The 21576-nt window shown below is 55.3% G+C and overlaps 1 protein-coding gene across 5 annotated transcripts; it reads left to right on the forward strand.

Annotated features, from left to right (window-relative positions):
• Nucleotides 1-1013: 1013 nt before the first annotated feature.
• TEAD3 (TEA domain transcription factor 3) lies at nt 1014-21521 on the forward strand. 5 transcript variants are annotated; one of them, XM_052702398.1, is made up of 13 exons: nt 1014-1202; nt 9634-9887; nt 12831-12895; nt 14217-14468; nt 16286-16297; nt 16653-16790; nt 16966-17009; nt 17091-17152; nt 17562-17695; nt 17804-17977; nt 18319-18459; nt 18663-18815; nt 19297-21521. In XM_052702398.1, the coding sequence occupies exons 2-13, from the start codon at nt 9752-9754 to the stop codon at nt 19408-19410; spliced, it is 1425 nt and encodes a 474-aa protein (XP_052558358.1). In that variant the 5' UTR covers nt 1014-1202; nt 9634-9751; the 3' UTR covers nt 19411-21521. The 5 variants fall into 5 exon arrangements, with proteins under 5 accessions (XP_052558358.1, XP_052558360.1, XP_052558359.1 ...); XM_052702400.1 differs by having other exon boundaries at nt 1016-1202; nt 14217-14279; XM_052702399.1 differs by having other exon boundaries at nt 1016-1202; nt 14406-14468.
• Nucleotides 21522-21576: the final 55 nt, after the last annotated feature.

Consider the following 21576-nt stretch of genomic DNA (forward strand, 5'->3'; position numbering starts at 1 on the left):
GAAATCCCCATCCTGGTGCCACGGGGAAGAATGGGTGTTCAGGAAATGGGGGACTGTGGTTGTGTGGGGGAGTGCACCGAGGGATGAAGGTATGAGAGAAGGAGGATGGAGGTGTTTGGAGAGGAATGAGGGTCTAGCATGGGGATAAGGGTATGAGGATAAGGATGAAATTATTTTGGAAGAGATGAAGATGTTTGGAGGGGGATGAGGAGGTAAGGATGAAGGGGGGGGGGGGGGGGGGAGGGATGAGGAAAAGGATAAAAGTGTTTGGAAGTGGATGAAAGTGTTTGGAGGAAGATGAGGATATGAGGATGGTAATGACGAGGAAGAGAATAGGGATGAAGGTGTTTGGAGAGAGATGAGGGTCTAGGATGAGGATAAGGATATATAAGCAAGGAAAAATATGAAGATGTGTGGAGGAGGATGAAGGTGTGAGGATAAGATGAAGGTATTTGGGAGGGGGTGAAGGTGTTTCCAGAAAGATGAGGGTGTGAGGATGAGGAGAGGGAGGAGAAGGATGAAGGCGTGTGGCACAGCATAAGGGTGTGTGTGGGGGGGTGATAGAAGTGTAGGGGAAGGGGTGAAGGTGTGTGCAGGGGGTGAAGATGGATACTGGGGGTGAAGGTGTTTATGGGATGAAGATGTGCAGGAAGGAATAGGGGTGTGCGGGAGGCGAGCACAGGAAGATGAGGATGTGCACAGAGGACAATGAAGGCTGGCACAGGGCAGAAGCACCCCAAGCTGAGGGAGAAGGAGGATAAAGGCTCCGAGAAGTCCCTCCCGGAGTCGGGGTTGCGCTGCCCCTTCTTCCCGCTGTGCTGTGCTCCGGGGGGGCCGAACCCTCCGTATCCCCGCACCGCGACGGGACCGCGAATCGAGGGTCGGACATGGGACCCGACGGGGCGGGAGTACTCGGGAGGAGGGAGGGAAGAGCACCGGGAAAGGAGGGTGGGAGGAAGGCCGGGGGAGGAGGGTCGGCCCTGCCCCTCCGCCTCCTGATTGACTCCCAACTTTCTGCTCCTCCCTTGCATAAACTTTCCCGTCCCTGAGCCTGGTTCCCTGTGCGGACTCCGGAGCTTGCAGCGCTCTCGCATTCCTATCGTCCTCCCCCGGCCCATCCCTGGCACCAGCTCCGGTCCCGGTTCGGTCCCAGTCCTCTCCCGGCTCCCGTGGCCGGCCCAGCCCTCCGGAGCACGGAGCAGGTAAGCGCCGTCGGGAAGAGATCCCTACCCCCCTTCCTCCTCCTCCTCCTCCTTCTCCTCCACCTCCTGCGCTCCTTCCTCTCGGCCCGCAGCCCTCCTCCGCCTGCACCGAGCCCGGGAGGGGCGGCTCCAGCTCCATAGGATGGCGGTGGGGAACGGGGGGGGGAGGGGTAGGTGAACAGAGGGTCCAATGTGCCCCCCGACCCACCAGCAGCCGGGCGGGAGCTCGGCTTTGGGAGCGCCCCCGGGGCCTCTCCGTGCGCTCCTCCCGGCCGCTCCTTCTCTCCCCGGACGGCTCTGCAGTGCCCCCAGCCCACTCAGTGCCGGGACCCCCCCATCACTCAGCTCCCCTCACCCCTCTCCCCACTTACCCTCCCCCCCCTCACTCCAACCATTTCCCATTTTCAGCGCTGCGGGACGGCTCATCCCTCCCCGACCCCACTCATCATTTCTCATCCCAAAGGGTTTGCGTCGGAGTGAATCCATGTTTTTTCCCCTTCACGCTGTGCATCTCCGGATTACACATAGGGTTACAAAGGGGCCTTGTGTGCAATAGAGCCTATACTTCGGAGCGGGCGTTACATAAACAGCCCTGGCACAATGCCCACCCCGCCATGCCCACCCCAAAGGCAGTGGGGTCGCAGGGCACGGGGACGTGTCACGTTACATGTGTGTCACACACATGACCATGCGCTGAGTGTATGCTAAACACTTTGTGCCTCGTCATAGGGGCGCATTGCTAACGAGTCAGCGATTAGGTGTATAATTTTCGGCAATGTGTCATCTTTATTATTATTATTATTTTATTTTTGCACTCTCATTTGGTTTTGTTTTGTTTTGTTTTTTCACTTCTCCTGTTCAGAAGAAAAATAACATCCAGCCCAAAATCACCCAGGAAGAAGTCATTTTTAGGGAGAAAACTGCTGGGAATGGGGAAGCATGCACATGTGTTGCTGGTCCACACTGGGGCAGAGGGTCTGGGATTTTTCTGGGGGCCATGGCAAGCTAGGCCAGGCGACAGTGTCGCAGCAAAGCGCTAATCTCTGTGTCAGGCGCACTGGGGTATTTTGGGCTCCAGCGTCCTCTGCCCCCTCCTATCGCTTTCCGACGTGTGCACCGTGAGTCAGGGCTTTGCGCTGCCTGGGGGCACTGTGTGTTTGCTGGGGGGCTGTGGGGTGCATTGAACCCCACTTTGTGCTGTCACATCTGGAGCACTGTTGGCCCCAAAGCTCTTCTCAGCCGTTGGATTTTGGGGTGGTTTTCCCATGAGTGGCTCCCCAAATGGGGCGTGAGGAGTCTCGCTGAGGTCACCAGGGATGGCCCAGTTGGTGGGGAGGTGGCAGCTGCTCCCTGATATAGGGGACATAAGTCCCATTGGGGTACAAAGTTTTGGGTTTGGACATGCTTGAGTCTATGCAGGGATCTGCCCTGCTCAGTGGGGATGGGGACATTGAGTGGGGATGGGAGAATGAGGGGACCTTCCTATCCTTGCAGAACCTCAGGCACAGCTTGAGGCCGTGCTTGCCCCCAGGTTTGGCACAGCAGCAGCTTTTCTAACAAAAATAACCCTTTGGGAGCGGCCACATTGCATAACGGTGCTGCAGGGGCTCTCAGCCGGGCTGGGCTGACAGCGCAGAGCATGGGGATGGTTTGACCATGGCATTCCAGGGGACAAAAGAGGTTCTGCACAGGGACCAACCTTCTCAGCCCATATCCCCCTCATGTCTTGCAAAATCCCTTCCATCCTCCTGACCCATCCATAGCCCACAGCAGAAGAACTCACTTGCGTTTCCCATGACATACGGTCACTATTTATCATGATACCGGAAACAGCACCGTCTTTAATCGCCGTTTAACCCCTTGCTGTGAGAGCGGAGCTGGGAGCATCTTGGTGTCTTATGGAGATGTGGGAGTTGCTGTGTTCACTGGCTATAATTAACCTATGAAACATCACGGAGCTGCACCATTCCCATCCAACACACCAAGTGTGACAAAGAGTGAGATTGGGATGGGGAGAAATGGATGATGTTGGACTTTCTGTGGAGAAAATGGGGCTTTCTGCCTTCCATCTGTGGGAATAGGGGCAGAGGTGGATAGCAGAAAATGGGTTGTGGAACCATTCCCGAGGTTTGTGGGTTTGTGCTCACAGAGGTGGGACAGACACTATCTGAAGTATTGTGATCCCAAAGAGCTCCTCTTGTACTTCAACCGCCAAGGTGCTCCAAGGCTGTAAGGGACTATCATGGTTTCTATGTGTTGGCCCAACCTGGGGTGCTGCTGGGAAATATCCTTTTTTGGGGGTCGGTGCCCGGGTCAGGCACTGGGAGCATGCCAGGGTGGCCAAGCCCAAGCACCTGTGTTGTGGTTGGGGACAGCACCTGAAGCGTGTGGGCGTTCGTGATTGCCACCGTCACGTGTTGTGTTACGAAATGTTTTTTTGGACGGAGGGAGGGAGGCAGGTAATAATGGGGTGAGCCGTCGGGGCTGTGCCCCATGCCAGCCTGCAGCGGGCACACAACGATACAGTGCGGGTTTGGACAGGTTGCTGGAGCGGTGGTTTTACCCATTTGGGAGATGGGCGCCGTGGCTTTACGGTCATCCCATCCAGCCTCAACCCATCCTACCTTACCCACTGACTGTGTCCCTCGCTGCCACATCTCCGTGGTTCTGAACACCTCCAGAGACAGTGATCCCACCACTCCCAGAGGCCTCAGCCACTGGTGTCCCAGCAGCTCTATGCCTCAGTTTCCTCACCTCGGTTGGGAAGTGGAGTGCTGCTGGGGCTCTGGGCTTCTCGCCCAGGAGCGCCAAGCCATATTGTTTCCCCACGACTGTCTCCTCCTCACTCCTCATCAAATTAAACCCAGCTGTTCACAACAGCCACTAACTTCTCTCCGGAAGATGTTCGAAGTTTACAGCTGCACTGTGCATGGAGGATGGGCTGCGGGCCCGTGCCAGCTCCCCACTGCCCTCCCCCAGCTGCTGACTCCTGCTGTGCATACAACCAGTGTGGACATTGGGTTTGGTGATGATGATGATACGGGCTTCATCCCTCTCAAGGTGAAGGCACTGGGCAGGACCCTGTGCCTGCCTGCCTGATGGGAGTGAGCTTCCCCCAAGACTCCCAGTGGGGACGATAGATGGGTTGGGCAGTGCTGAGAGAGATTGAGCAGAAAGTGATGGTGCATGTCCATGGCACAGCAGGGTGCTTCGCTCACTCACTTTGCTTGTCTGAGGTAGCAAGCAGTGAGGTGATGCTGAGCCTAAATATCCCTTTCTGGGAATAAAGTGGTACAGCACTCAGTGCTGCACTGTTTTTGCATGGTCTTGGTTTGTAGGCTGTCCCATGTGGGTTGGTGACACTGGGGACCTCATAGCAGTGACCCCACTGTCCCTAGCTTGGGAAATCAGGCAGGAAAGGTTGCATTCTGCAAGCCTTCCTGTGACCCTGCAACCCTTTTCCTATGAGTTTGGGGGTTGGCTGTTGCTCCCTTTGCTGCATGCCCCACTGGTTTCCTGTTCTGTGCAGTGCTGTGCTCACCCCGCGGTGTCGGTGCAGGCAGCAGTGCAGCTGCTTCAGGGTAGGGTTGGGTTTCTTGGGGGCGGAGGTGACTGGGAAGGGAGCAAGTGAGAAATGCATTGAAGCCTTCTTCCTCCTGCTCTTCTTCCTTCTCTTCACCCAAAAGTCTCCATCCCTAAGAAGATGTTCTCCCTGCAGTGGGGTCAGCAGCACCCAAACCTTCTCCTCCGTGGAAAGAGTGTGTCCTGAGGGGGTCTCTGGGGTCTCTCCCACCCAGCAAGGGGACATTGCTCCATGTGTGTGCACAGAGCCCTGGTACCCACAGCTCTCCCTTGCCTGTGGTGGCAATGGGTCTTGGGGTCCTGGACACAGTGGCCATCCTGTGGTAAATGTCCCCATGCATACCAGGATGGGCACATTTTTGGGGTGGGAGCAAAGCATATTCCTTCGTATCCCTTCCATGTTCCAGGTCACCTGGTGCTGTGGGTGTCATGGGGTGGCCATGGTGGTGGCCTGTCTTCAACCCCAACCCTGTTGTTTTCATTGCTCTCGTTTCATAACACAGAGAGTAATTAATGCCGTCAAAGCTTTCTATTTATGACCTGACGGGTGCAACGCCCTGGCTGGGCAGGGTAATTGGGGCAAGGAGGGACAGAGGATGGGGTACAGTGTCCATCTGTCCCCATGTCCCGGGCCCAGAGCCTTGGGTGAAACTAGTGTAGGTCCTCCAGCAGCCAAAAACCAGTGTGGAGCATCTTACCTGAGGCACCATGAGCTTCACCTAGGTCTTATCCCTTGACCATACCCTAATTTTACAGGGACACATCAATGAGATTTCCCTATCATTTGCCCTCGTGATTTGAAATGGAGCATCCTTGACCAGTGCAGTGATGGCAGTTTTTTTGGGGAACTGTGCTGAGGTCTGCAGGGTGGGGTCGCAGTGGGTACACCGTAGGTGGGCACCTTATGGTTGGGCACCCCACAGATGAGCATCCCATGATTGGATGGCCCTAGTGGCACCACAGACCCCGGTGGGATGCTGCCACGTGGCCTCCTGCAGTTTCCCTGCTCTGATTGCTTCCTGAGCCGTCTGCCAAGCCGGAAGGGACAGGAAGCAATAGAGGAAAGGAAACTAGTCAGGCTGCTCTGTAGGAAGTACCAGGGGCTTGTTGGTGGCACCGTGGCACAGCCCTGGGTGGAAGGGAGCAGGGGAGTCCCACACTGCAGCCCCAGAGCTGCTGGGTGGAAGAGAGTGGGGTCAGCAAAGCTGTGCCACCTCCAGCCCCAGTGCCGACGAAGGGTCATTGCACAGTGAGCATCATGGTTTGGTGTGCAGCATGGAATATTAGTGAACAGGGGAACGTCTTCCCATTGCTGGGGTCTTCCTAGGAGACCTTGTGTTGTTGAAACATCGGTCATGTTCTCGTTGCAGGTGGGACTCCACTGCCCCACTCACAGCCCTGTGGGATATGTCATGGTGTGGGTGACCCTGTGCTCCTCCCATCACCGAGGAACACGTGGACAGTCCCACAGATTGTCTTCTGGTGTCTGGGTGGGCTCTTGCATTGCACCCAATGCATTGGGGCTTCTGCTTTGGGGTTTGTTGGCTTGGGGTTCTGCAGAACCAAAGGGGGCAGCTCCTCTTGGCACCCCGAATGTCCTCCTCGGGGCACATCGCACCCATCCTGCCTCAACGTCTGAGCAGCACAGCCCAATGGAGCGATTCCCTCTGTGCCACCAGTGGTGATGACCCCGTGTTTCCCCCCACCCCTCCCCATCAAGTGTCTGCACCACAGCAGTTACTGTGCAGGTGAGGCTGCGCCCGCCACGATGCCTGCCCCAACTTGTTGCTGAACTTTTATCCTTTTGCTATGGGGTCCAAGTAGGGAGGGCTGGCTTGCCCCATTCCGCTGCGCGCGGAGGGAGTAAAGTAGTGGCAGTAGCCCTTTGTGCTGCGTCTGCTCATGCTCAAATGTGTGTGTCCCCAGTTTGCAGTCCTGAGGCTGCTCCCCATGGAGTTGGGGAAGCTGTCACCCACAGCAGGGCCACCTTGATGCCACTAGGAGGGCAGGGGTGGCTGTGGCAAGTGAGGAGCAAGATGAAGGTCCTGGTCCCTGTGTCATGATGATAGCCACCATAGGATGGCATCTTCCTCCATCCATCCATCCTCTCTTGCTTTGGGCAGACCCCAAATCCTGGCTTTCTGCTCCACATAATTGGGATATGGGGCTGCAGTGATGTGTGGTGGGTGGAAGTGCTTTTGGGGCTAAGCATGCTGGGGAGAAGAGTATGCATCTTGACCCCAAGCTCAGTAGCTATGCTGGGGATGAGGTGTCACTCCATGCTCCCCATTCTATCCCCATGCTCCCAGCTCCATCCCTGTGCTCCCAGCCCCAGTTGCCCTCATGCTCCTCCCACACATCCTCTGCCCCCCACAGTCCTTACTGCATCAGGTTCTGCTGCTCCTGCCCCCACTGTGCCCTGCCAGCACTCTGCTCCTGACCTGGGCACTTGGGCACCGCCACTGTGTCCTCAATATTTCCATTCCCCAATCTGTGCACCCACTCTTTGCAACCCCTTGGGCAAAGCTTTTGATGCCACAGGGTTTGGCAGGGATTTCTCATAGGATTTTAGGACTGAGGACCCTCACCTTGGCGAGCCCTTGAGCTGTACTGGGGCCAAGCTTGGGGTGAGCACGCAGCCCACAGGAATGCCACATCTGTTTCTATCTCCCAGTTTCACCTTGGCCATGCCCTGGTGGCCCCCTCCATGCCCACTGTGAGTACCCATCCTGTACCCTCCTGGGTACCCCAAGGTTGCCACGGTGCAACAAGCATCTCTTTGCCGTGTGGCTATGAACGTTTCTGCTGAGGTGCCACGGTCCTTGTGGGACAGAGGCTGAGTCCCTGTCCCAAGCAGAAGCCAGGAGGAGGGACACACTGAGATGTTATTATTCCTGCAGCTCCAGTCCCTCCCAGCCTTGATCAGGTCGGGCAGGCTGGTACCCAGGTCCAGCCGTGCTGGTTTCCTAATTGCTTTTCTGGTTGCTGTTTTGTAAGGTTGGGTGGAGCGCTGTGCTCGGCCCCTTACGTCAAAGCTGTGACTTGCTGCCTTTCTGCACCCTCCCTCCAGGAAATAAAATCTCTTGGCCTAGCTAAAAGCAGGTTTGATGGAGGAGGAGCTGTTTCCTCGCACCTTGGCCATGGCCCCACTTTGCCCTCCTCCTCCCTCTGTTTTTCCCCTGCTTCCCTGAAAGGGCTGCACTGGGATTTCCCTGCTGGGGAGGGAGGCAGTGAGGTGGGAGGGATGTGGGGAGGCTGCAAGGAGCTGGGAGCTCTTGGAGAAGGGGATGGTGACATGTGCCACTTGTCACCATGTGGGCAGTGGTACCACTAGTCCTATGGCTCCCCAAAGCCTCCATTGCCTCAGGCTGTAGCACCCTGCAAAACCCCTGCAACCCAATTCTCAGATCTGTCCTCTCCTGGCACCCGAATCCCATGAGGGGGATCCCACTGCAGAGGGGGGGATCTCACATTACCGGGGGAGACTCCAGGTGCTTCAGAGCTGTGGGGTCTGGGTGCTGTGGGGTCTGCAGGGGGTCTCCTCAGCACCGGTATAGGGTTTACATGGGAACAGGGTTCCATTGGGCTGTATGGGATGGGCTCAGTCCCATGTGCCAATCCATAGGCAGGCCCCCTGCATTCTGGCAGTCCCTCTCCCATCCCTGCACCCACTGTGGGGTTTGCATGTTGACAAGATCCCAGGGAACTGCATGGGGGTGGGCGCTGGGGGGCTCAGCCCTATGTGATAGCCCCTCTGCATCATCCATCCCTCTCCCATCCCCATCGCTCACACACAAAGCCCCTCCCCCCAGCCTATGCAGCCCCCCAGGGCTGTGCTCAGCGTGGGGTACAGAGCAGTGCAGCCCGCTGCCGCCATCCCTCCCCTGGCTGCCGGCTCCATCCTGCAATCCAGTTCTCCTTATTTGGCCACAGTGTTCGGCAAGAGGGGGAGCGCTGGGGGGGTGAGGGGGGCGTTGGAATGGGGGGGAGCAAGCAAGGGGGGGTCAGAGGGACTGACATCACAGAGAGGGTGGTGGCAAAGAAGGAGGGGGGAGAAAAGTTCCTTTTTTTATTAAAAAAATTAAAAAAAACACCGAACACAACACAACACAAAGCAGCCTGGGCGCGTGCCCGAGCCAGTGAGTTGCTGCAGTTCCTTTAAAAGGAGATGTCTGCGTGCTGAGACCTTTGCACGCTCCCACCCCAAACGGGAAGCGTAGCACTGCACAGCGAGACACCTCCAAACAGAATCCAATGCTGCTCTGCAAAACTGTGCAGGAGGGCAGGGAAGCATCCTTGGGCACCTGGTTTGTCAAATCCCCTCCCCACCTTTTGGGGGCTCAGGTCCCCAAATGTCATCTTGTGTCCCATGGACACACATGGTGCCCGTGTGTGCTCTGTGTGTACACTATGTGTCTGAGTGCTTTGTGAGTAGTGCAGTACATGGGCTATTCCCAACTGGTATTTGGGATGGGCATCTGGTGGCTTTGCTCTGCTGAACTGGGGGTGCAGGGTTGAGGCTCACAGGTCCCCAAGTGTCAATGTGTGCCCAAGCGCTCTGTATGGGCACCTTATGCCCAAATGCTTTGTGTGTAGTGCAGCACATGGATTGTTCCCAAGTGATATTTGGGGTGGGCATGTGGTGGCTTTGCTCTGCGGGATTTGGGGTGTTTAATGGCAAACGTGGCCATGTCCCCAAGGCATGCAACTATGTGCATGCTTGGCACCGGAGTGCTCTCCTAGTGCAGTGCCAGCATGGGGATGTACTGGGACCATGCTGTCACCTGCGACTCCAACATGGCCATGACAGTTGCAGCCAAGTCTCAGGGGTGTCTCTTTGTTCTCGCAGGTTGCCACGTGTCCGTGGGAGCTCGGGCTCAGAGCCCAGAGCAGCCAGCACCATAGCGTCCAACAGCTGGAACGCCAGCAGCAGCCCCGGGGAGGGGCGGGAAGATGGCCAGGACGGGATGGACAAGAGCCTGGACAACGATGCTGAGGGAGTGTGGAGCCCGGACATCGAGCAGAGCTTCCAGGAGGCTCTGGCAATCTACCCCCCCTGTGGCCGGCGGAAAATCATCCTCTCGGATGAAGGCAAGATGTATGGTGAGTGCACACACAGGATAGGTTGGGCACTGTATACATCACTGTGCACTGGGATGGGGCTGGTTCCGAGCCCTGAACCCATCTGGGATTCAACCCAGAGCACCCCAACTTCAAAAGTTCTTTCCCAAGCTGTGTGGCTTTGGGTACCAGAGGGCAGTGACCCGTGTCCCCATGGTGTTGTCACAGCCATCTCCTCCCTCCTGCTCTCAATGTGCTGGACTGACAGGTTTGGTGGAGCCGTGGGGCAGGGAGTGGGCATGGTCCTGTCTCATACCACTCCCTGTAGTGTCCTGAACCAGGGAGTGCTCCAAGAGAATGGTGGCTGTGGCCCTCAGCCCACTCCAAGCCACTTGTTCTGCATCAGGTGACATTGCCCCATTTGTGAAATGCGTTTTGCTTGGGCTCAGCCTTGTTTCCGCTGCAGCAGGAAGGATGAGGATGGGTGATGAAGGCAGGGGTGCGCAGTGCCACCAAGGAGAGGACAAAGGTGTGTGTCCACATCTGTGCCACAGTGGGGCTGTCCCCTTCTCTCTCCCTCCCACGATGTCAGCCCCTGACAGGTGACTTCAGATCTCCTTCTTGTGGGACACGGTGCCACACTGCTATCCCTGGTGGTGACCTCCAAACCCACCAGTGACAATGCCGTCATCATCCAATGGCTTATCCACCCACGGCACAGAGGGCACTGGGTACCTGGTACATACCATCCCCATCCCCATTCCAGTGCCACCCTGGGGCACCCTGGTCAGAACTGGTGGCTGAAAGGCAGTACAGGGCTTCCTGAGCGGGTGCATTTTTTGGATTTCTCCTGGAATAGCTGAAGTGCCGCTGGGAGTCTGGCCCTGCGCAGCACACCCGGGCGCAGACCGGTTTTTCCAGCCTTTCAGAGCCATCTGGCAGCTGTTTAAAGAGGCAGTGGCCCCCACCTCCCATCGCACACCCAGAGGGCTCTGTATTTAGGGGTTGGGGGTGGCATTGCAGAGGGCTCTTCTCTAAGAGCTGCCTTTGGAAAGTGGGGTTCGGAACAAACCTGTTGGAGAGCAATGGGTTTATACTGGGTCCAAGCATCCCCGCATGACAGCAATACTTTGGGACCCCCTTGGAGCACCCAAAGGATGAGTGGCTTTGGGCACTGCAAAGGGGGAAGGCAGGGTCTGAAACATATTCATAGGGAGAGCGATTGGGTCACACTGGGGCTATACATCTCCAGGTGGCACTGATTTGGGAACCCTCTTGGAGCACCCAAATGAGAGGATGAGTGGCTTTGCTTAGTACTGTGCTGACTCAGGGGATGGTGCCAGTGTCCCATGGAAATGGGGTGTGGGATGTGCACGTGCCCCAGGAGCAGGTGGGAGCCATGGGGTGGGCTGGTCATGCTCGCACCGCTCTTTGGCCGCCGGCGTGTCCCACTGGGTTATTTTTAACAGAGCTGTCCAACTGGTTGACGTGGTGGTGTCAGGGGAGAGGAATTTGGGGAATGTGGTAATTTGGAGGAGGATGTGCCCTCACCGAGGGAATGGCATGGCTCCGAGTGAATCACAAGGACACAGCCATGGGCACCCCAGTGGGATGAGGCAGAGGTGTGGGGAGATGTCCAGTGTTGGGCATCATGTTGGGTGCATCGCTGCATCTAGGTTTCATTTCTCGTATTTGCTTCCACACTGCTGAGCATGGGGATGGGACATGGGAATGGGCTGCGTGGAGCCAGAGTGCTGAAGGTCCCAAACCTAACACCCCACAAGTCACAGGCATTGCTGCACCCTATGGCACCACATCACCGGTGCACCTGTGGGTGCTGGACAGGATGAGGCATGGGTACATGGGGCACCCTTGAGTGCTGGGCAGGATGAGGCCTGGATAGGTGCATGGTGCTGCGGCTCCTTCCAAGCCAGTGTTTTGGCAACCAAGAGCAAGTGAGTCCTGGTCATTAGGGGCTGCTCATTAATTAAAAGGCAGGAGTGATGTCTGCACCACCATTTTGGGGTTGCCATGGGGTTGCACCAGGGCACCCATGGCTGCTGAACAGAGGACAGGACTGAACACAGGGACCCTTCTCTGTGCCCACATTTCCAATGGACCCATGGTGACCCCCCTGTGGCCACCACCCCCTGTCTACCGCAGCCACCCCATAGCACCTGGCACTGTCAGTCCTCATGTGTCCCCTCTCACCCCCCTCCCCCTCCCCTCCCAGTTGCTCTGGAGCTGCCCAGGGTAGGGTGGTGGGGATTTTTAAATTTTATTTTATTTTTATTTATTTATTTATTTTTAAAGCTGAAACCCTCTCCAAGGGCATTTCGACAAGTTCCAACCACCACCATCTGGTCCATTAAAATAAATCTGGCGTGCCTTGCCGCCCCCGTGTGCGGGGGGTGAGGCGTTGGGGGGGAACAGGGCCGGGTTGAAGAATGCTCCCAGCTGCTCTGACGTTGGAGCACAGATTGGCCACAGCTGGCCCTGTAAAATGTGGTGCAAAAGCACTTCTGCTTTGAATTAAGCTCAGGACGTTAGGAAATACTGGTGGAAAGGGCAGCTTGGTGTGTTGGGGGAAGCTCAGTGCTCAGGGGGCACCCAGGACCCATGTACAGAATGGGGTTGTGCTCAAAGGAGTGCCCTATTGGGATGGTTTTAGGGGATCCATGGTCACCTATGTTGGGGACACTTCTGTAGGGGGGAGTACCAGTGGATACCACCCCCTGACCGCCAGTCTGTCCTCCATGGTGCTGGGGGGACACAACGGATGTTCCCATGTTCCCATGTATTCGCTGGCGGTTGGCCACTCCAATGTCCCCATGGGCCACCCCAGTGTTCCCTCGGGCCTCACAGCTGTCCTGGCAGCGCCATCTCCTGGCAGAGCCTCCTCCCTTGTTACAGACCAGTGTCCCCTCGTCCCATGCTGTCCCCTTCTCCCCGCTGTGCTGGGGCTGACGCTGCACATCCCCACAGGTCGCAACGAATTGATTGCACGCTACATCAAGCTGCGGACAGGGAAGACACGGACAAGGAAGCAGGTGAGGCTGGCACTCTGCTTTTATTGAGGGTGCTTTTATCTGGGCACTGGGGATGGGGTGCCCAGAGGGGTCTGGCTATGCCATGCATTTGTACTTTCTCCTCACTGGGTCAATTTCTCCGTAACAGCACTCGAGCTGCTGCTCTTGTAGCATTGCCACGCATTGCCCTTTCTTTCCACCTGGAGCCAGAGGTTGTTCCCATGTCCCAAAAGCTCCTTGTCTGTTTGTGTGCCTTGTGTGGCATACAGTGCGCTTGAAGGTATTCTGAGGGCTGAGTCCCAGCTGTGCCCACTGCAGCCAGGGGACAGCGGTGTGGCAATGGTCCCCAGAGTAACACTGCCTGGCAGTGGCAGCATTGGGGGTGGCAGCAGAGCAGGGAAACACGGCATTCCTTTTCTGCTTGCACAGTGCTTGCGGCCCTCTGTGCACTGTGCCCACTTAGAACATACACATGGCTCATCTCTGCCCACTGTGCATCCTCATGGATGTGATGACCTTCCCCAAGGGGACATGGGACAGAGGGGTTGGGGTGGCCCCATGCCACTGTCCCTGCATAGGAGGGATCCTGGTACCCGTATGCTATGGGGAAACTTCTGAGACTGATGCTGGAGGAGAGGACTGTGGTCCAGCCACAGCCACTGCATTCTTCATTTCTGGCTTTGAGCCTTGTGTTTCACCTTCATGCTGGGTATCTCTGGTTGCAAGCATCTCACTTGGATTTCCTTCCATCGAGAGAAGGAGAGGGCACAGATGAAAGCAATGCTCTGGGGGTATCAATGTATGTGACGTTGTCCCCCTCATGCCTTTGTTGTCTGAGAGAGTTGGGTGCTGGTGCTGAAGTTGCTCCCCCCCAAAGTGAGTCCTACTGGGAGCAGAGACATGCACTCAGGATCTGCAGATCAGCCCCATCCTGCGCTTGGAGTGCTCTGCACAAAAGAAAACCTCTTATTGAATTTCCCACCTGCAGTATCAGCAGGGGTCCCAGATATGCTGCATCCCCTTTGGGACCAGCAGTTTCATTGCAGCTCTACTGAAAGCACAGCAGGGATGTGTGCGCTCACAGATGTGGGGCTGTCTTTTTGGGAAGCTCCGACAGATGGTAAACACTGAGCCACCGCCTTCTCCCCATGGACCCCACTTCCTCCCCCCCAACTTTCCTTTCTACAGCTCAGGGCAACTGCAATGCTGTAAGACCACGAGCATCTCCTGGAGAACTCTGGATCTACGTGCCCCATTTTTCCCATACACTTTCCCCTGGGGCAGTGCAGGGACAAGTCTTCATGCTCTGTGTTTTCCTTTCTAACGGCGTGGTGGGCGCTAGGTGTCCAGCCACATCCAGGTTCTAGCTCGGAAGAAGGTGCGGGAGTACCAGGTTGGCATCAAGGTACGTTGGCACCCGTGCCCAGGTGTCCTCGGCGGTGTCTCTCTGAGCATGGGCAGCCCCTCTCCTTCCTCTCTTTTCCTCTGGTTGACGGCTCTGCTGTTCCCCTCTCCTGCTCTCTCTCTGCAGGTCTCTAGCCACTTGCAGGTTCTTGCCCGACGGAAATCTCGGGAGATTCAGTCCAAGCTGAAGGTATGCGCCCGCTTCCCTCCTGCCTGCTGACCACTAACACTCTCCACTCTCTAGTGTGCAGCTTCCTCTCCTTTTGATGGCTTTTTTTTTGCTTCCCTCCTCCCTTTGCTCCTGGAACTGATGGATTGGAGTGGCTGCAAGGGCTGCGTGTTCCCTCTTGTCTCCCAAAAATGTGGAGGTATCCATGGTGTCCTCTCCACCCCCCGACCTGGATCACATGGAATTGGATTTACATCCTCCCCTTGTGATACACTCTGCTCTTTTGGGCATCCCCCAGTGGGGAAAAGACCCATCCCAGTGCAACTAGCAACAAAGCAAAACCCAAAAGGTTTCCCCAGACTTGGGATGGTCACAAGGATTGTCTCCCCCTGCTCTTGTCAGAGGCTAAAACAGCAATGTCCCCAAGCAGTGTCCTCAAGGATGGCACACACCATGTTGTGGGGACAGTGTTCCCAGTTGGGGACACAGTGATGGTCCCAGGACGACCCATAGTTCCAGGGGTGAATGGAGCCAAGCTAGGAAAAACTGGATCGCCTGCTGCTGTGGTTGGCTTTCCTTTCCTTCCTTCCTCCTAACTGCAGCCCGACTAACCTGTCCTTAACCATTTCTACTGTTCCTGGTGTTATTTGTTGGGAGGGTAGGAATGGAGGGACACAGCAGGCACTGATACGCCCAAAGGACTGAGCCCTCCTTGGATTGGACCCACCCAGGTGTCCCCACCCAGTGGTCCCCATTGGTGACCATAGAGGGCATCCCATTTGCACAGCCTGGGCTGCTCCTGATTCAGTCCCCTCAGCTGGATTCAGGCTCATTTGGGGGCCCTGAAAGCTTCTGGCCCCAAGAATACAGCATTCTGTCTCCAGAACTTCTGGGTGAGGTTCACTCAGTCCCCAAAACATCGCCGCCATTTGGGTCTGAGTGCTCCTGCACTAGGGCTGGCAGGGGGGCGTCATTCCAGGATTACCACGCTGTGCCCTCTGAAAGCGCTGAGCAGGTTTGGTAGATCCCAGTGCCACAAGGACCATCCGCTGTCATCCCCAGCTGTTTGCTGGGAGGGGACCCCAAATGATTTGGATTGTACACCAGACCCCAAGCCCAGGAGCGGGGACAGCTGGTGGAATAGAATGAATGACAACAGAAAGCTTTGCAAAAAGTAATTTTAAGAGGGCACTGGATGAATGGCTCCAGCCCCAGCCATGCTTCAGGGCTGACCAAGAGCAATGCTCCGAAGCAGTGCAGTGTGAATGTAGAGCATCCTTTCACATCCATTCCTGGAGGCAAATCTGGGACCTTAAGACAAATTCTCATCCCACTGAGTCAGAACTCTCATCTGTCAGCAAGTGGTGATTTCTTTAAGGTGCAGTCATATTCTTTGGGTTCATGCTGCCGATGTGTTCCTGCACACAGAGCTCAGCATTCCCTCAAACCGTATTTATCTCACATCTGCTGTGCCCCAGGTGTGAATAAATGGGGCCATAGACCCCTGAGTGGGGTGAGGAGGGGAGTGAAGAACTGGCTTGTACACTTCTCCCTGCAGATGGGGAGTGCCTGCTGCCGTCAGCTTCTGCCCTCAAAATGCGAGAAAAAATGGGGAAAATGGATTTCTTGAAGGAGTCTGGTTCTCACCTTCTCACTGGGGCAAGCAGGATTTGAAGGGTATTACAAAGCAGTGAAGGCAGGGGTCCCCACCACCAGGATGGCATGAGGGCTGGGGAGTCAGTCCCAAAACGAGGCTGTGATGGCAAAGTGGAAGTGCAGGGGGTGTACTCAAGATCCCGTTGGCTCTAACCATGTCTTTTCCTTTCTTTTGCGGACAGGCCATGAACTTGGTAAGTTGAGCTCTGATACTGTGATTATCCCGTTGCCTTTTGCTAAACCCTTTGTGCCCCAGGGAGGCAGTGGGGACACCTCCTAGACCTGGCAGCTCCCACCTGGAGAGGTGGTACAGCATGTGTGGGGAGGGGAGGTAGATGAGGGGGGAGGCCATTTGCAGGGTGATAGTGTTCATTACCTTGTGTAGTTTTGGTATTGGCTGCATTAACCATGCCCCTTCCCCCCCCCCCCCCCCCCATCCTGATCTCTTGGTTGCACAACACCTCCACACTTTGCTAAACTTCTGGGGAGGTGAGGGCAGCCCACCCAAAGCCCTGCATAATGCCCATTTCCTCTCTTTACTCCCCCAAGGACCAAGTCTCCAAAGACAAGGCTCTGCAGAGCATGGCGTCCATGTCCTCCGCTCAGATTGTGTCGGCCAGCGTCCTACAGAACAAGCTCAGCCCCCCCCCTCCTCTTCCTCAGGCCGTCTTCTCTGCTGCCCCCAGGGTGAGGATGGCTCTGTGCCCATAGTCCCCATACTTGGGGTGGGGGGAAAGAACCCATACATGGACCTGGGGGTGTCACAGCCTCTTGGCTGCATTGTGGAAGGGGCACTCTGGAAGCTGCTGATGGGTCTGGGTGGTCAAGGGGTGCTGACTGTGTTCTCTCTGCTCTTCCCCAGTTTTGGAGTGGGCCAATCCCAGGGCAGCCTGGACCCTCTCAGGAGTAAGTGCAAGCCCTCATGTCAACCAGCCCCACCGTGGGACCCAACCTTGTTAACCTAACAAGGCACTTTTTGTTTTTCAGCATTAAACCATTTGCACAACCAGCTTACCCCATCCAGCCACCCATGCCTCCATCATTAGCCAGTAAGTGCTGTCCTTCCTGAGGGTATCACTTGGTACCTCACAACTGTGCTGGGGATGCAGCTTTCTGTCCCCTTCATGGTGCCACCTGATGTTGCCAGCCACCCTGGGGCACGCTCACAGCTTTTTGTCCCTATGCTTTTTATCCTTATACTATATAGCAATGTCACCCATCCAAGGTACCTCTCCCAGCCTCCTGAGGTGAAAACTTGCGTTTAAACCCAGCTCCAAACCCCATAGTCAGCAGGTCTCTACTTTCTCCTTTTGGTATAGGGTGCAAATTTTCCACCCCACAGCAAAATGCCCGTCCTAGAAGGTTGGGGAGGGACAGGGGGAGCACACCAAGGCAAGCAACATCCTGGTGGTACAAGAGGGGCTCACAACAGTTGACACTGCCCCGTGTCCCCCCCAGGTTATGAACCCTTGGCCCCGCTGCCACCAGCTGCCTCAGCTGTGCCGGTCTGGCAGGACCGCACCATTGCCTCTGCCAAGCTGCGGCTCCTTGAGTACTCTGCCTTCATGGAGGTGCCACGGGATGCCGAAACGGTAACACCGCCTTCCCCATCCCCTAGACACCTGGCCACCCTCACCCTCAGTGTCACCCAGCTTTTTCAGCTGACCTCCACCTTGTTTTGACCCCATTTGCCCTTACAGTATAGCAAACACCTCTTCGTGCACATTGGGCAGACGAACCCCTCATATAGTGACCCACTGCTGGAGGCTGTAGACATCCGCCAGATCTACGACAAGTTCCCTGAGAAGAAGGGTGGCCTCAAGGAGCTCTATGAGCGTGGGCCCCAGAACTCCTTCTTCCTCGTCAAGTTTTGGGTATGAGACTGGGAGGATTGACCTCCATCCCTTAAAGATCATGGAATCATGGAGTGGTTGTGCTGGAAGGGTCCTTAAAGATCCTAGTACCATGGAGTGGTTGGGTTGGGAGGGACATTAAAGGTCATAGGACCATAGAGTGGTTGGGTTGGAAGGGATCTTAGCCCCCCCCCAGCTGCACCCCTGCTGTGGGCTGGGTACCCCCCAGCAGATCAGGCTGCCCAGGACCCCATGCGTGGCATGGGATGGGGCACCCACAGATTTTCTGCACAACCCATCTTAGTGTCCTGTTTCCCAAGAACACAGTGGCTCATGACAGCATCCCTCTCTTTTCTCTTCAGGCTGATCTGAACAGCACAATCCAGGATGGGCCAGGGACTTTCTATGGTGTCAGCAGTCAGTACAGCAGTGCAGAGAACATGACCATCACAGTGTCCACCAAGGTGTGCTCCTTTGGGAAGCAGGTTGTGGAGAAGGTGGAGGTGAGTGCTGTGCGGTGTTGGGAGTATTTGGGAATGGCGTCCATGCTTCGAGTCCTGGGACAGTGTGGGATGGATAAAACCCCAGAAGTGAATGTAGGGCGTGTGGGCACAGGCTGTGGTTATTCCACAGTGTCCCTGTTGGCTGCCGCATGCATTCCCCATTATTGTGTCACCCTCCCGCTGATGCCTGGCTGTCATTGCAGACAGAGTACGCGCGGTTGGAGAACAGCCGCTTTGTCTACCGCATCCACCGCTCCCCCATGTGCGAATACATGATCAATTTCATCCACAAACTCAAGCATCTCCCGGAGAAGTACATGATGAACAGCGTCCTGGAGAATTTCACCATCCTGCAGGTATTCACCCTTCCCAGAGCTTTGTGCATGGATCAAATGGTGGGACATGTCATATTGGCTATGGATTGCTGCAAGGGGCCTTGCGAACTGCCCCAGTTATGGACACCAAGTGGTGGTGCCACAAATAAAGCAGCTGTGCCCAAGTGCATGCAGCCTACTGGATGGTGATTATCAAGCGTGGGGTGGCACACTGAAAGCAGCAGTGCATCCATCCCCAACCCATACCCACTGCAGGGAGCACACTCTGATGGTGAAAATGGAATGGCTGTGCTCAAGCCCATGCACTCACTGCCTAAACAATGAGGGGGACAGAGTTTTGGTGGTGCAGATTAGTGCAGCTGTCTCTGATTCTGCACAACCCCCCAAATAGCAGATAGCAAAATGAGTGCACATAAAGCTGCCATGCCTGAGCCCACACAACACCCTCAATAACAGCATCCACCCCCAGTACACTTACTGATGCCCCTCTGCTTCCCCACAGGTTGTTACCAACAGGGATACCCAGGAAACCCTGCTCTGCATCGCCTTCGTGTTTGAGGTGTCCACCAGTGAGCACGGCGCCCAGCATCATGTCTACAAATTGGTGAAGGACTAGGGGCCCTTGGGACAGGCAGGGGCTTGAGGAACACAGGGACGTGGGGAGGGTTGTGCAGAAGTGCCGCCTGTTGTGCCCCCCAGTCCCCCTTGGGAGTCATTGGATGAGAGGAGGAGGAGGAGGAGGAAGAGGAGGAGGAGGAGGAATAAGAAGAAAAGCAATAGCCAAAAAAGACTGACTTGTGATTGCAGATGTTTTCTACTTTAGGAACAGTTTTTAAATAAATATATATATTAAAAAAAAAAAAAAAAAGAAGAAGAAGAAGAAGAATGAGAATGAGAATGGAAATGTAGGGAGGAAGGAGAAGAGCCCGTGTCCAGCGCTGGATGGGGAATGCAGTGGTGCCGATGAGCCAGGACCATGCAGGATGTTGGAGCGGTGGATGGTGCTGCTTTTGCCTCCCTGTTCAGGTCCCCGCGTAGTGTCACTGGGTCCATGGTGATAACCCTTGAACAGTGGTGTAACCCGGCACTGGGAGTGGTGGTGAGGACATGGAGTCCAGGGCAGAGGTGGGATCAGATGGGAGCAGAGCAGGGGTGGTGGTCTTAAGCATGAGAAATGAACAGGAGAAAGTTGCATTGTGCCTTGATGAGGATGAGTGTTCCTCATCCTGTCCTGGCAGTATTGGGAGCGGGAGATGCAAAGCGTTGTTTAATGGCTCTTTTTTTTTTTTTTTTTTAAATTAAAAAGTGCTTTTTAATACTGTGCTCAGAATTGAGCTTTTTCCATCCTGTGCCACTCCACAGTGCCCAGGACTCCCTGCTGTCACCTCTGGTGCCTGTGGCCAGAGCTTACCATGGGGCTCGTGGTCATCACATTGCTATGGTGTTTGTGCATACTCCAGGAATTGCATTCAGGCTTTTCTCCAGCCCCAGCACCCCTCGGTGCAATTTGCCATGGTGCAGTGGGTTTGCTTGATTTATTTTGCATATGTACATTTTCCATCTTTTTTTGGCCTGTTTTTCTGTTTTTACAGTTCTGATATTGGCTTTTTCTCAGTGGGAAGCAGCCGAGTCCGGAGGATCATGGAGCTGAGCTGTGAATGGGAAGAGGAGGGGATAGAGAGGGGACCGAGAGGGGACAGAGGATATATGGGATGCAAGACTGGCTCTGCTCAGAGGGAATATGGGGCTACAGCCCACAGTAACCCAATGTACTCTGCCCAGTCCTGCAGGTTGCAAGGGAGAGCATCCCCAGGAGGGTTGTGCAGGGTGACATGGAGCAAGGGGCGGGAGAAACACTTTGTCCGCCTGGAGGAAGACTGAAGGCAGTGGGAGGTGCAGTGCAGAGTGTTTTGGGATGATGGAGCTGGGGATTGGTGATGGGATGCTGGGTGTGCAGGGGCAGCGCAGAGCTCAGGAAATGCCCTTTGCTGATGCCATGTGTTGGGGCTCCATCCCAGCAGAGCCATTCCAGTGCCGGGTCACAGGGAGAAAGGGGAAAATCACAGGGACAGCCTCAGCCCCCCCGTCCCAGGCTCTCATATGTAGCATGTTCATTTGTTATTTGTGGTTGTGCTGTTTTTTTTTCTTTTTTTTCTTTTTTTTTTCTTTTTTCGCTCACTGATTTAAACTCTGGGAATCCAAGTTCAAACCTCCCACCATCACATGGAGCTCTTTGTTAACTGGACCGCTTTGTGCTCCTTCCATCCCTCCCTCCATCCCTCCATCTACCTCTCCATCCATCCCTCCCTTTCTCCATCCATCCCTCCTTCTCTCTATCCCTCCATCCTTCCCTCCTGCCCCAGCTAAGACTCAGCCACGGCCTCAGAGATCCTCCTTGCCCTCCCCATAGCCCCTCTGTTCTCCTCCAATGTATTTATGAATTTCACATGAAGTACTGTTTTATTTTTTTAAAGACTTTGTAAAGCTTTACCAGGGTTACAATCACCATTTTTAGAGCTGTGTCAGTCCACAATGTTAAAAATAATAATTTTTTTTATGTATTATATTTTTTGTGTATTTTTTTAATCCAGCTGTGATGGGTTGTATCATGTATTTGTTGTGTTTACTGTATCTGTCCAACTTCAAAGAGAGGAGACTGTGGAGCTCCGAGAAAAGTACGGTCTGCTGAAAAACCATTAAAATTATTTGTTCTTGTGTTGGCTCAAATAGTTCTGTCGTTCCTTTGGTTTTTGTTGTGACAGTGGGGTCTATGGGGCCTGCT

This window comes from Tympanuchus pallidicinctus, unplaced genomic scaffold (assembly GCF_026119805.1).
Source record: "Tympanuchus pallidicinctus isolate F22 unplaced genomic scaffold, pur_lepc_1.0 scaffold45, whole genome shotgun sequence".
Taxonomy (NCBI): Eukaryota; Metazoa; Chordata; class Aves; order Galliformes; family Phasianidae; genus Tympanuchus; species Tympanuchus pallidicinctus.